The following is a 15,948-nucleotide window of genomic DNA, read 5'->3' as shown; positions in this document are numbered from 1 at the left end:
GCAATAAGCATTTGTTAAGCTCCTATCACAGGTGAAGTACTCAAGTAGACCTTGAGAAAGTAAAGACAAAACCAAAAAGCAAATCCCTTTCCTCAGGAGTTTAAACTTTCCATTCATGTGCAAGGATGAAAAAAAGATATGGCTCCTCCCTTCCAAGAGAGCTGCTAGAATGAAAGCTCCTTAAGAACAGAGTAACACTCCTTTTAATTTTTGGAGGCCAGCTTTGGCCTGCAGAAGTCAGCTCTCCAGCATTTAAGGGAGCCTCTGGAAACAAGGGCTGTGACTACCCACTGGGGGGGGGGGACCCGACTCTCTGCTCTTTCCTCATCCTCAAGCAAGGAGAAAGGAAATATTTCCTGAAGAGAAGCAAACACTGATGAACTAGAAATTCTGGGAGTATCTGGGAACCTTCACGACACATTCAGTTCTGAGTTCAGCTTCAGATCTGAATAGGGAGACCTGTGTCCAAGAGGCTGGCTGTGGAGACAGCTGGGGAGCCTCAGACAGGGCTCTAGAAGCCACAGCACAGTCCCCACTACCTTCAGCCCCCCCCCCCCTCCTGGCAGTCAGAGGCACCCACAGAGGGGCTGGGAAGTACTGCGGGGTGCCGGCTTTCCATTCAAGAGAAGGGATATCAGTCAATGCTACAGATTCTGCTCATTTAGTTTTAATATCAGCCCTGTTTGGTTAATCTTAACTGTTTCTTATCTGCATACTAAATAGTTGTGATGGGAAAGCCAGGAGTGGGAGGTAGGGGTAGGGAGTAGTGAAATGGCACCAATTACATTCCTCTCTCCCACCCCCACCCCAGGGGATTCTGAGCTATATGAGATAGAATCATATTATTATATTTTATAAACTTTTATAAACTTTCCAAAAGCAGAGATAGATGTAATTCTTACTATCTGGTTCTTTTTTCCCCTACACTAAAATTAATGGCTTAAAAAAGCAGTTGGACAGTTTAATTTGAGGAGAGGCAATAGTATGAGAGTCGCCCTGGCTTTCTCCATTGTTTACCATTAATCCATATGCAAAGAACTAATTTTTCCCCTGAGGCTGGGATTAAGTGACTTGCCCAGGGTCACACAGCTAGGGAGTGTTAAGTGTCTGAGGCCAGATTTGAACTCGGGTCCTCCTGAATCAAGGCTGGTGCTCTATCCACTGCGCCACCTAGCTGCCCCAGAACTACTTTTTTAAGAGTGGGATCAAGTAGAAAATAGTCATAGGTGGGAAGAAAAAGAGGTTACCTGGGCAAGACTGGCAGGGTCCATATTCCAAGGATGGGAACAGAGGAGAGAGAGTGAATATTCTTCCCTTTTCTGTAGCAACTCAATAATTGAACAACCAAATAAACTTCCAAACCCTCACAGACAAGTGATACACATGTAAAGCTTATTCAGGGTCACGGAGTGACTGGATAGTTCTCTTTGTTAAGGGCAAAACATAGACAAAGGAAAAGAGTCAGGGTGGAGGTAAGTTTCCTAAAGGTGAAATAAGAACTCTGGTCTTTCTGAGAAGAAATGAAGAGACACGCTGGTCTAAGACCTCCCTTTGATCATTTGCCACATTTGCCACATATATCACCACAAATATCTTAGGTAGTTTCTGATTGTTGGCATATAGCATATAGCAAAGTGCAGTGCAAACCTTAGAGTTCTTAGTTATTATTACTATTATAATAAATACAAATTAATTACAAAATGTTTTACAGCCTTAATTTGACCCTAAGTACATAGGGTATAATCCATAAATACTTGCTGATTGACTTTCCCACCACTATTCTGAATGGTAGATGGCAAGACTGTAGGTTCTGTAGTTGATGTAAACTGAGATCTTGGCGGGGAGGGTGGTCCTGGGTTAAAAATCTCAAACCCCTCTGGGAGGGGCCACACCCTCCTGTTCATAGGGGAAACTCCCAGGTAAGTAATCTGCTCCTCCATTCAAGTGGAGATCTTGGCCTGGGATATACACTACCCTCTATTGGACTGAAAATCAATCTCTCAAATTGCTCCATAGCTCAGAGCAACAGAAATCCAATATAACCAAAAGCCTGTAAACCCATCTCTGCTAACAACCCTAACAGGATTTTGCCGCTGAGTTATTTTTCTCAGTATAATAAACCCATTTTGCCACAAACCTTGCCATTCGGGATTGCGAATTCTTTCTCAAAGAACCTGTGGCAGCGCCAGGGGATCCCATTGCTGTCAGGGGATCTTAACCCTCATTTCTCACACCTCAACTTTTGGTGGCCTGTTTTGGGGATCCCTGAAATTTTGGCAGAGGTAAACCTCTTGCTGTTGTCTATTCTATAGCTGGGACACCCAAATACCTGGGAAGATTTGGGCTGCCTGGAGCTCTACGGTTCAGCAGAATTCTTTGTCTGGGTTTGCCGAGATTGGGAATTCCTACATTTTTTAAAAGAGTCCCCTTAATCAGGGAACTTGGGTCATCTCTCCCTCTCTAGGGACACCTGAGGATGTGAGGTGCTATAGAATCCAGGAAAATCTGAGATTTGTGGCAAAATGGGACAATCTACCTCTTATTCTAAGGATTCTCCCTTAGGATGTCTCTTAAAAAACAGACAAATTCGGTTTGAAAGACCTCAAGGCTAAGAAACTTATTTACTTTTGCGATGCTTCCTGGCCTCAGTAGATCTTGGAGAACCAGGAAAAATGGCTCATTAATGGCTCAATTAACTATAGCAGTATCTAGCAATTTGATTTGTTTTGCTGAAGGCAAGGCAAGTGGAATGAAGTTCCCCATGTCCAAGCCTTTAATGGCCTTGTCTCAAAATCCTAAATTAAGACAGCACTGCAGGTTGCTGCCGGTAAGATTTACTGAAGGAGAACTGAAAATAGATACTGACTTTCCAGATGACTCCCTCCTTTCTACTCCTTTAGGGGCACAGGATTCTTCCCCTGTACCCCAATGCAGTCCTTATCAGAAGGCCTGCAAACCCTTTCCAAAACCACCCCCTTATCAAAGACAGGACCTTGGATCTAACAATTTTTCCTCAACCCGCTCCCTCCTGCCTCCCTCTGAGGCCACCTAGGCCCCAAGCCTCAATCCTTCTCCTACTGAGAATGGAACTCTCTTTGGATGTGGTAGGAAAGGCCATCGAATTTCTTTTTGATACAGGGCCTCTCTTTCTGTTTTGCTCTCATACTTGGGTCCCACTCAACCCTCCCCCCATAAGGTGATGGGAACTGGAGGGAAACTTAAGAATTGTTTTGAAACTTTCTGCTTTGTTAGTTTGGTGACCTATTGTTTACACACTCCTTTCTTATTATTCCTTCCTGTCCTGCTCCTTTATTGGGGGGTGATTTAATGGTGAAACCGGGGACCCAATTTTCTCTTCTCAGACCTCCAAGTGACCTTTTTGTGTTCCTTTCAAAACCCTCCACATTCCCTTTGAAATCTGGGAAAAAATAGATTCTGACTGGGACCAAGGAATCCCCAAGTGAACCACTCACACCACCCCAGCCTTAGTTAAGTTGCTGGAACCCAGTATATTTCTCCATAAATGTCAATACTCAATAAAGCCAGAGGCTGGGAGGGTTTGAGACCAAGGACCACTCTTCCCTCAAAGATCAAAGGGGCCACAGTTTACATCATAGTTCACCCCCTCTCAGTCTGACCTCCCCCATGTCCTCAGGCACTGGAAGAGCTTGGGGTTCCCAGGTCTAGAACTTGAAGTGAGCAGTGAATTTTCCCCTCCTATTCTTGGGCTTTTTACACAATTTAATCACTTTAGAAATCAACACTGTTGAACCCTTATTAGCATTGTATTGTTGTATTTTATCCTTTTGGTCAATTTACGGATATTTACGGGTCAGTTCTGGCTTGGTATATCTGTCCTGGAAAGTCACTAGTTTAGGTGAGTTTTGGGCAAAAAGAGTGTTCTTCCCAGTGACGTTCCAAGCAGAGGTGACTTTTACATCTTTCTCACCGTTGCTGTGATCAAGCACATCTCAATTCTCCCTGTGGTTATTTCCTGGTCACTGCATTCCAACCGTTCCCCTTGGGAATATCTCCTTCCCCTTTTCTAGTGTTACCTCCATGAAGAGAGAGGCCATGCGCCATTCACCTTCTGTTCCGCTGAGTGCTGTGCATGGACTACTGCTCAGTACATTGAGCTGAGGTCATCCTATCATACTTATTAACCTTTGGGCTGTTAAAATAATTGAGCTCTTGTACATAGGCCCTCCTGGAACTGCTGTGCCTCGCTTTGCTCTGCAGTGCATTTGAAATAGATTCACATGTAACTAGTTTTGAGCTATGAGCTAATAGCTACTTGGAAATAAAACTTGTTTCTGGAGAATAATAATAACTGCAAAGCCTTCTACATATCTTATCTCATGTGTTCCTCACAATAACTCTGGGAGGTAGATATTATTGTCACTCCCATTTTATGGATGTGGAGATTAAAGGTGAGAGAGTTATATGATCAGCATAGGGCCACACATAACTAGTTCATCCATGTCTAAGGCAGGATTTGAATTGAGTCTTCCTGGCCCAGCACTGTGTACACTAGAACAGAACGGGATGAGCTGAGCTCTGTATGTCTGCTGCTATTCCTCCTCTCAGTCTGCTCCCTGTCGTCCTCAGGGCACTAGGAGAGCCCAGGGCTGGGGTGCCTGTTCACTCACGTGTCAATGGCTTGCTGGAATTTCCCAACTCTTGCATAGACCCTGCCAATGTTATCCAGGGCTCGAGATTTGGCATCGGGCAGTTCACTGTAGGAAAAGAATGAAAAACACTCTTTCAATTGAGAAATATGACTTTTCTAAACCAGGCCCTGCCTATGGATTCCGTATTTCCTCTTTTTCCCCATTCTCACTGTCGCCAGCCTTCAGGACCAGCTCACACACCCAGAGCCGGAAGGGATCTCAGAAGTGAGCTAATCCAACCATTCCACTTTCCACATGAGGAAACAGTCCCAGGGAAACACCAGAGGTGAGGTATGAACTGCAGTCCTTTTCATTGGATGTCTCTATCAGGCTGAACTTTTAAAAGCACATTCATCACTTCTTCCTGCTCCCAAGTTCTTTTAGGATGAAGTCCAAAGTCATCGGAATGGCTTTCAGAGTACGCCACAATTGGCTTGCATCCTTCTCGCACATACAGCAGCATCCATGTATTGCCCAGTGTGGTTCTGGGCTCTGTAAGAATATATGAGCGGGAGCCATGATCTCTAACCTGAAGGAGCTCCGGAGGGAGGCACAAACACTGTTACAGCTCCATAAATCAAACAGGGAACGACTGAGAGTGACTCGGCGTAGTGGGGACAACACCACCATGTGTCAGGCACTGCGCTAAGCACTTTTTAGAGATGTCTCATTTGAGCCTCACAACCACTGTCCCCATTTTACCAGTTGAAGAAGCCGAGGCAGAAGTGAGTGACTTGCTGAGGGTCACACAATTGCTCAGTATTGAGGCCAGAATTGAACTCAGGGCCTCCCGACTCCAGGCCAAAATGTTAGGGGTATACAGACTGGACTGGTGCGGCGACAGAGGAGGCTTATTTGTCAGAGGACAGAGGTTAATACTGGATGGGAACTCGGTGACCGCAGAAAAGGCCGTGGGATGCCAGAGCTGAGAAGGGGGTGGGAACCTAGACACAGCCCCATCCAAAGAAACCAGGGCATATTTTGAGAGAGAAGCAGCAGTGGCAGGAAGAAGACTGCAGAGCCTGACTAGTGTGAGACATGGGGAACCAGAAGAAAGGCGTCTAGCTGTAAAAGAAGCCTAATCCGTCAAGGGGGAGACAGGTTCCTTTATATGGTGAGTAACTCTTACACATGGCTTCCTTTTTATGAAGAACTGGGGCCACTGGCCAAGCAGATCTTATCTTAAGAGGGAGTTCCTGTTGATCCCTTAACATAGAAGAACAAGACCTATTCCCTACTCGATAAATAATAAACTAGAATAGTCATTTTGAAAAAATTCCACCTATGACATAAATTAAAGCAACTATGATATTCTACCTTATACCTACCAGACTGGCAAAGTTGAGAAAAAACAAAAATGGCAAAAGTTATAGGGATTGTAAGGAGAAAAACATACTAATGCACCATTTCTAGAGCTCTAAACTGGTCCAACTAATTCTGGAAAACACCCTATCAATCAATCAATCACTCAATAAACATTTTTTAAGCATCTATTTAATTTGGAATTATTTGAGAAAAAAATCACATATCTTTTGACCCAGTAGTATTACTACTAAGTAGTAACAGAGTTCAAAGACAAAATATTTATGGCAGCACCTTTTATAGTAACAAGACTGGAAGAAAAGGAGGTAATTATGGTTTAGAAAAGGCTGAACAAATTGTAGGGTATGAATATAATGGGATATTATTAAACTTTAAGAAAAAATGAATGTGAAGAATTCCAAGAAGCAAGAAATGATGCAGAGAAGAACAGCAGGAAGAAGAATTGAGCTCTGCCTCATACCTCCTCTATACAAAAGCTGAAAGAGAGAGACAGAGTTCTCTGGTCACTGCAAAAGAGGTCTAGCCAGAGGAATGGCTATGCAGAATATTTCAGCACAGGAAGAAGCTGTGCATGAGGGTAAAAAGAGACAACAGACAATATAGAAGGGCCTAGCCATGTACAGAGCAGAGGAACAAGTACTCCAAGCAACTCTGGTTATTTACTACCTAGTTCGAGATCACAGATCCAGAATGGACTGAAGACCAGTGGAATTCTAAAATGAAGAATAGTTTCAAGGCCCTGGTTTGTAAGCTAAGCCAGGAACAAATTCAGAAGTAAGCAGTTTCTGTGTTTGCCCCTAAAAGCAGAGCAGGATTTCATTTCCAGCTTCTAGCCTGGTCCAGAACAAAGGAATACCTAAAGTTCTGTTGCTCTGAATCAGAAACTTACTAGAATCAGAGCTTACTAGAAGGTATATATAGTCGCTGAGTCCAGGAGCAGTTTACTGAAACTCCATGCAAGGGCAAGCACACAAGTGTTTTGCTCAGACACATACCCAGGTTAGGGATTTATAAAACTCAGACAAGGAGGTCAGCAATCAAGACTGTTCCTGGATCTGAACATTTTGGGAATATTGAAATCTTGCCTAAAGGGTCCCTAAGCTCTTAGAATAATGCAATCCACAAAAAAGCAGCAAGAATCTAGTGGACATGGGGTCTACCTAAACATTCTTTCCAGAAACGTGCAAAGACTGGCTTTGACATAAAATCCAAAGTCAAAAACTAAATTAGAAATAAGCAAACCCCCCCCCCAAAAAAAATCCACTACAAAAAGCAGTTATGGTAACATGAATACTCAATACATAAATCCAGAAGAAGAAAATGACTCCAACAAGTCTACAAGTTAAGCCTCAAAGTGAAACACAATTTAGGCAAAAATCCAACTACAATTCCTGGAAGAGATAAAGCAAGAATTTTTAAAAAGACTTGTTTTTTAAATAAGTGAAATGAGAATGCCAGAGGGGGAAAATGGAGAATAAATGAGAGCTAGGGAAGAAAAAAAGAGAAAAATAATGAGTAGAATGGCACAAGAGGTACACAACATTGCTCAAGCAATGAACTCCCTAAAAATTAGAATGGAGACAAGAAATACTGAAACAAAATCAAAAGACTAGAAAATGTAAGCTATTCCATAACAAAAAAAAAAAGACTTGGAAGAAAAATTGAAGAAAATAAAATTAAGGACCATTGAATTATCTGAAAGCTATGACCACAAAAGGAACCTATACATCATATTTCAAGAAATAATGGAAAATTACCTATTTCTCTTGGAATCAGAGAACAAAGCAGAAATAAAAAGAATTTATTAATCACCTCCTGAAAGAAGCTCCAAACTGAAAATTCCTAGAAACATTATTGCCAAAATCCAGAGCTTCTAGGTCAAAGAAAAAATATTGAAAGCAGCCAGAAAGAAAGAATTCAAGAACTATGGAATCAAAATCAGGATCATACATGATTTAGCATGCACTCCTCTAAACAGAACAGAAAATGTGGAATACAATATTCCAGACAGCAAAAACTATAGACTTACAACCAAGAACAACTTACTCAGAAAAACTCAGTCTAATCCTACAGAGGTAACAATAGAACCTTAATGAAATACAGGGCTTCTAAGCATTCCTGATGAAAAGGCCGGAGATGCAGAAAGAGTTGGAAGTAGAAACCCAGGTGTCAATAAAGACTTAAAAGATAAAGATGAAAAAGAAAAAATAAATGAACAACAATAAGGTATTAAACAAATTTAAACTGTTTATATTTTAATACAGGGAAAGCATACATGTATCCTCTAAAAACCCTAATTTTATCCATTAACACAGAAGGGATCTAATTAGAGATAGGGTCTGAAAATAGTTCTGTTATATTTTGTTATCTTAACATATAAACAGAAAAGAAGGGGAAAAGAAATATACTAATAAGGAAAAATGGAGAGGAAGAATGTAGAAAATTGATTCATAATAGCAAAAAGAAATCTATACTTAAAAAAAGGAGGAAAATGGGTGACACTTTAACCTCATTCTCATCTAACGAGAATATACATATACATAATTGGGTCCAGAAATATTTTTTCACAACAGGGAGATGTAAGAGAAGGAATAAGAGAAAAAGGAGACTAAAAGAAGGATTAGTCCTAGGCAAAATAAATTCCAAAAATGTGCAAAAGTATTTATAGCAACTCTTTTTTGTGATGCTTAACTGAGTAAGTCTTCATCAACTAGGGGAGTAGCTGAACAATTATGATTTATGCAAGACAGAATACCATAATGTTGTGAGAAATAATAAATGAAATGTTATCAGAAAAATCTAAGAATACTTGTATGATTTGATAGAGTGATGTGAGTAAAATCAAGACAATTGATTCAAAACATCAGTATTATAAAGACAAACAACTTTGAAAGACTTCAGAATTCTGATGAATGAGGTAGGAACCATGATTCCAAAGGACTTCTGATGGAAAATGCTACCTCCACTTTGTGATGGATTAGAGTGAAAATTGAGACTTTTTTTAACATGGCCTGTGTGCGCTCTCTCTCTCTCTCTTTCTGTCTCTGTCTTTCTCTCTCTGTCTCTCTGTCTCTGTCTGTCTCTGTCTCTGTGTCTCTGCTGCTCTCTCTCTCTAGGAAGGGACTGACAAAACGAGGCAAGCCTTTTGAGGGGAAAAAGAGGATATTATAGTTAAGTTCTGCAGGGAGCTAGATATATTCTAAGAGTCAACAGTAAAGGGGTAGCTAGGTGGCGCAGTGGATAGAGCACCAGCCCTGAATTCAGGAGGACCCGAGTTCAAATCTGGTCTCAGACACTTAACACTTCCTAGCTGCGTGACCCTGGGCAAGTCACTTAACCCCAGCCTCAGGGGGAGGGGAGGGAAGAGGACCACAGACAGTGGGGGAACTCTGGGTGAGGCATAAAGCCTTTCAGCCCAGAAAGGACCTGCTGACAGTGTCTGGTTAGGCTTTCCTCTCCCCTTAGGGGCATCTCAGCCTTCCTGAGAAGTCAAGGGGGACATGACAACCTATATTCTACTTGAAGCAGAGATACTAGCAGTAAAGAGGCATTTAAATATTAATAGTTAGCACAGTTGTGCTGAGGTATTTAAGGCTGAGAGAACTTGAAATAAAGGAACTCCATGCTTGACCATCCACATGGGTCCCACCTCATCCCTCCTCCTCTAAGACCAAGGACTTGGCAGGTCCTGAGATCCTCCAGAGCTAGTCTGGATCGTACATTTTGGCACCCCAGTGTGGGGGCTTTAGTATAACTCCCAAAAATGGACACAGCACTGCAGTGATATGACCAAGGCAGGGTTCAGTGGGACTACACTTCTTGACATCACACTTCTATCAATGCAGTCAAGACCACAGTGCCTCTTTTGGTGCCATATTACTTATGACCCTCCCTCACTAAATCCAATTCACTTGGATGTCATGGCAACACCTCTCTGATATCATGGTCCTCTTTGAGAACAAAGGACAAACAACCACCTCTGTTAGTAAAGTTGACTCACACCTGGAATTGGTCAGTTGGAAGACTTCCCTTCTTCCCTCCCTCCCCTCCCTCCCTCCCTCCCTCCCTCCCTCCCTCCCTCCCTCCCTCCCTTCCTTCCTTCCTCCCTCCCTCCCTCCCTCCCTCCCTCCCTCCCTCCCTCCCTTCCTTCCTTCCTTCCTTCCTTCCTTCCTTCCTTCCTTCCTTCCTTCCTTCCTTCCTTCCTTCCTTCCTTCCTTTCCTTCCTTCCTTCCTTCCTTCTCTCCTTCCCTTTCTCTCTGCATCCAAGGCCATCTTCAGTTATACTGATCTATATCTGGCCACTGGACTTAAAATGGCATTCAGGGTGAGACAGGATGAAGATCAGAATCACAGCCATGGTGGGCCTGGATTACGGAGTTCAGTATTGCAGTAAAGGACATATTGTGGAGCTCGACAAGAGATCTTGATGTACTTCATGATAATGTTCTGCAGAGGCTACATGTATGCTTCACACCCTTTCTCTGAATCCCTTTCAGACTAAGGGCTCCAGTGTTCATTTTGCCTCAGGATAACTGCTAACTCTAAGTATAGAAGATGACATCTCCAAAGCCATCTAAGTATAAGGTCAAGAATAGTCTGAGTATAAGGTCCCTGCCCCTCAGTTTCTAAAATTTAGACCAGTAGTTCTCACCCCTCTTGGACAAAACAGTCCAGCTTAAGTCTCCCAGATTGTGGGTATTAACCAGATTAGAAGAAAAAAGCGGGGAGTTGTCTAATGAATCCAATGTGGATACCTGAAGTTCTTCAACTGAGATTTTTTCTTTTTTTGAGTGGAGATTCATTACAACTGAGATTTTTAGAAGACATATAAAAAGGATGGTATAACAGAGTTGAAAACAAAAGCATGCATTTGAAAGAAGAAATGTCAAAATGAGTTGTGGCTGACAGCATGACAAAAATGCCTCTATTGGAGAAAACAGGAAGATCAGATAAGTTCAGACTTGTTCCTTAGAGTAGGAGTAATGATAAATACCCTGTTTAATTGTTTGACACTTAGTTCACTTTTTTTTTTGGCCAAGAAAAATAATCTTTGGATTGGAAAGTCCAGAACCCAAATGGCTAATAGGGAATCAAAACCCAAGATAAGTAAGGAGGCAGGAAGATTGCAAGTCACCAGCCAGATGAATAGCATTTCAGAGTCATTAAACCAGAAAAATTGGCAGCTATGGTGGCTGAGCCAATGTGGTTAACCTTTAAAAGATCATGGAGAAAGAGATAGTCACAAGACTGGAAAAGGGCAAACATTGTCCTCAAAAAGTGAAAGGAATGGAGCCTGGAAACTATAGGGCAGTGAGTTTGAATTTAATTCTTTGTATTGTTCTAGAACTGAAGGAATGGTTAAGGAGTATCTAGAAAAGAGAGCAATGATCATAAGAGCCAACATGGATTCATCTAAAACAATTTATGCCCAACTACTACTGAGCAGTCATTGGCCAATCCCCTCATTACACTGATTTCCTCCTTTTGGACGGGATTTTTAGCCTGTGGGATCAAAAGAATGCAGCAGGTTTCATTTCCCTAGATTTCAGCAAAGTGTTTAACAGAGTGTTTTGTGCTATTCTTATAAAACAAATGAAAAGATGTGGGCTAGATGATCTAATAGTCCGACCCAAAGAGTCATCTTTAATGATTTAATGTTAATCTGGAAGATAGTCTCCACTGTCATGCCCCAGTGAACTGTGTTTTGTTCTGTGCTGATTACCATTTTTTTCAGTGGCTCAGGATAAAAGTATAAATGGCTGGCCTTTCAAATATGCAGATGATACAGATGACACAGCTAATTCACAGGATGATAATCAGGATTCAAAAAGATGCCTGCTGCAAGAAACTTGAGCCTGTTGTAAAATGACATTTAATAACAATAAAGGTAAAGTCTCATTCTTGGAATCATGTAATTTTAGATTCTATTGAGAGAAAAGCAGGCCCAGGCTTAGGGATGTAATGGTTTGGCTGTATTCTCCCCGGGAATCTGTTTAAGATTCTGGAGTGTCAGAGCCCACAAAAAGACTAAGTGAAACAATTTTCCAGGAGAAGATAACTTATACAAACTTTTGGGAAAGGTCTGTTTCAGATAAAATGGAAGCACAGCTCAGCAGTGATGTAGCAAGGTAGGGCAGCAGGAGGCTCTTAGCCACAGCAAAGGTCCACAACCAAGGCCTTTCAGTAGGCTAATGGAACAGAAGGCCAATTGTGAGATCCGTTAGCCCCAGGGCAGAAGGCAGATTGCCAGTCCTAGACCCTCCACATAGGCCAGGCCAAGCCCAAGAAGCTTGGGACAGGGGCTCCCTCTGTCCCAGGAACAAAGCTCAACTTTTTTAAATGAGCAAAAAAACAAAAAGAGGCCTGACCATAGAAAGCTACTGTGGTGACTGGAAAGATCGAAACACATACTCAGAAGAGAGCAATGTCAAAATGACCACATGTGGAGCTTCAAAGGGGAATATGAATTGGTCTCAAGCTCAAAAGGTTCTCTTGGAAAAGCTCAAAAAGAATTTTAAAAATCAAGGAAGAGATATAGAAGAAAAATTGGGAATACAAATGAAAGTTATGCAGAAGAATTATGAAAAAAAGAGTCAACAGCTTAAAAAAGGAAGTGCAAAAATTAACAGAAGAAAATAACTCCTTAAAAAAATGGAATTAGGGGGCAGCTAAATGGCACAATGGACAGAGGACTGGCTCTGAAATAAGGAGGCCCTGAGTTCAAATCCGACCTCAGACACTTAACATTTACCAGCTCTATAATCCTAGGGCAAGTCACTCTCTAATTCACACCCCTTAAAAAAAAAAAAAGTTAAAAAAATAAAAAAATAGAATTGGTCAAATGGGGGGGGGGAGAAAATCTACTGAAGAAAATAACTCCTTTAAAAGTAGAATTGGCCAAATGGAAAAGGAGGTATAAAAGCTAACTGAAAAAAAAATTCCTTAAAAATTAAAATTGAGCAGGTAGAAGTTATTGACTTTATGAAACATCAAAAATCTGTCAAACAAAATCAAAAGAATGAAAAAATAAAAGATGATGTAAAATACTTCATTGAAAAAAAACTGATCTGGAAAAATGATCTAGGAGAAATAATTTGAGAATTACTGGACTACTTGAAAGTCATGATCAAAAAAAGAGCTTGGACATCTTTCAAGAAATTACTGCCCTGATATCCTGGAACCAGGGATTAAATAAACACAGAAAAAATCCATCAGTCATCTTCTGAAAGAGATCCTAAAATGAACACTCTAAGGAAGATAGATAGTAGCCAAATTCCAAAATTATTAGGTCAAGAAAAAAATACCACTAACAACCAGGGAAAAAAAATCATTATCAGGGAGTCACATTCAGGATTACATAGGATTTGGCAGCTTTTACATTAAAAAATCAGAGGGCTTGGTATATGATATTCTAGAAGGGAGAGAGACTTAAAGACTACTACCAAGAATCAATTACCCAGCAAAACTAAACATAATCTTTCAGGGGAAAAGATGGACATTCAATGAAATAGGGGACTTTCAAACTTTCCTAATGAAAAATCAAAGCTTAACAGAAAATTCTATCTTCAAATATAAGACTCATAAGAAGCATAAAAGTGGTAAAAAAGGAAAGGAAAAAAAAAAACCAAAACATGTTATTCAATAAGATTAAACAGCTTATATCCCTACAAAGGAAGATGAGTTTAGAAGCTCTCTCTCTATTAGGACAGTTAGGATACATATTCAGAAGGTGTAGGTAATAAGCTGACTTTGAAATTTATCACATCAGATGATAAAAAACAAAAAATTAAGGGGTAAAAAAAAGTTTGTACTAGGAGAAGAGGAAAATGAGAAGCAGAATAGGGCAAATTGTATCACATGAAGAGGCTCAAAAGGCCTATTATAATAGAGGGAATGAAGGAAAAGGATGAGCATTGTTTGAACCTTACTCTCATTAGATTTGGCTCAAAGACAGAATAACATAACACACTCAGTGGGTATAGAAATGTATCTTTTCCTATAAGAAAGTAGAAGGGGAGAAAGGAAAGAAAAGAAAAGGGGGATGGTAGAAGGGAGGACAGATTGAGGAAGGTATTAACACTGGTGAGGAGAAATAGAATGAAAGGAGAGAAAAAAGTATAAAAAGAGGAGAAAATAAAATAGAGGGAAATACATAGTTAGTAATCATAACTGTGAATGTGAATAGGATGAATTCTCCCATAAAATGGAAGCAGGTAGAAGAATGAATTTAAAAATAAAATCCAACAATATGTTGTTTCCAAGAAACTCATCTGAAGCAGAGAGATATAAACAAAATAAAGATAAAAGGCTGGAGCAAAATATATTATGCTTCGATTGAAGTTAAAAAAACAGAGGCAGCAATTCTAATCTCAGATAAAACAAAAGGAAAAATAGATATAATTAAGAGATAAGGAAGGAAACTACATTTTGCTAAAAGGTACCATTAACAAAGTAATAGCAATAATATTAAATATATAATAAATATATATAATAAATATAAGTAGTAGAGCATTCAACTTTTAAGTTAAGTGAGTTATAGGAAGAAAGAGATAGCAAAATTATACTAATGGGGGGACTTCAATTCCCTCCCCTCTCAGGAGAAACTAAGTGAGTTATAGAAATAAAGAGATAGCAAAATTATATTAGTGGGGGACCTCAATTCCCTCCCCTCTCAGAAAAAGGTAAATCTAACCAGATGAAAACAAATGAAAAAAAACCCAAGAAAGAATTATAGAAAAGTTAGCTATGATAGACCTCTGGAGTAATTGAATGGGAATAGAAAGGAATATACATGGCAACCTACATAAAAATTAGCCATATATTAGCCTCACAATCAAATGCAGAAAAAAAATATTAAATGCATCCTTGTCAGATCATGATGCAATAACAATTATGTATCATAAAGGGCATGGAAAGCTAGACTAAAAATTAATTGGAAACTAAATAATCTAATCGTAAAGACTAAGTGAGTCAAACAAAAAATCATAGAAACAATCAATATTTTCATCAAAGGGAATGACAATAATGAGACAGCATACCAAAACTTATGGGATGCAGCCAAAGTAGTTCTTAGGGGAAATGTTTTATCTCTAAATGCTTACATGAATAAATTAGAAAAAGAAGAGATCAATGAATTGGGTGTGCAACCAAAAAACCTAGAAAAAGAACAAATTTAAATCCCCAATTAAATACCAATTTAGAAATTCTGAAAATCAAAGGATAGATTAATAAAATTGAAAGAAAACTATAGAACTAAAAAATAAAAATAAGAGCTGGTTTACGGAGGAAAACAATAAAATAGATAAAACTTTTGGTTAATTTGATTAAAAAAAAAAAAGAAAACCAAATTACCAGCATCAAAAATGAAAAGGGTGAATTTACTATCAATGAAGAAAAAATTAAAGCAACAATTAGGAGCTATTTTGTCTAACTATATGCCAATAAATCTGACAATCTAATGGATGAATAGCTACAATAAAATTGCCAAGATTAATAGAAGAGGAAATAAAATACTTAAATAACCCCATTTTAGAAAAAGAAATTGAACAATCCATTAATGAATTCCCTAAGAACAAATCTTTAAGGCCAGATGGATTTACAAGTGAATTCTCCAAATATTTAAAGAACAAAGTTTGAATACTATATAAATTATTTGGTAAAAAAGGTGAAGAAGGAGTCCTAACAAATTCTTTTTATGACACAATATAATGCAGATATTTAAACCAGAAAGAGCCAAAACAGAGAAAGAAAATTATTTCCCTGATGCAGCTTGATACAAAAATTTTAAATAATAGCAAAGAAATTATAACAATATATCACCATGATAATATACTATGAGGGATGATATTTATACCAGCAATGCAGGGCTAATTTAGTATTAGAAAAACTATCAGCATAATTGACCATATCAATAAAATAACTGAAATTATATGATTATCTCAACAGATGCAAAAAA

At 39.5% G+C, this 15,948-nt stretch overlaps 1 protein-coding gene across 2 annotated transcripts in view; it reads right to left on the bottom strand.

Moving 5' to 3' along the window:
- The window catches only part of ODAD4 (outer dynein arm docking complex subunit 4), a 97,694-nt gene that overhangs the window by 71,625 nt on the left and 10,121 nt on the right, over positions 1-15,948 (bottom strand). For both annotated transcript variants that reach the window (XM_074261542.1, XM_074261543.1), the window contains exon 8: positions 4,650-4,736. In XM_074261542.1, coding sequence (XP_074117643.1) covers positions 4,650-4,736 — 87 coding nt within the window. The remainder of the gene's footprint in view (positions 1-4,649; positions 4,737-15,948) is intronic.

The sequence above is a fragment of the Sminthopsis crassicaudata genome, chromosome 4 (genome assembly GCF_048593235.1).
Source record: "Sminthopsis crassicaudata isolate SCR6 chromosome 4, ASM4859323v1, whole genome shotgun sequence".
Lineage (NCBI taxonomy): Eukaryota > Metazoa > Chordata > Mammalia > Dasyuromorphia > Dasyuridae > Sminthopsis > Sminthopsis crassicaudata.
The sequence above is the reverse complement of the archived record's forward strand: the minus strand, read 5'-3'. Positions and strand labels throughout refer to the sequence as shown.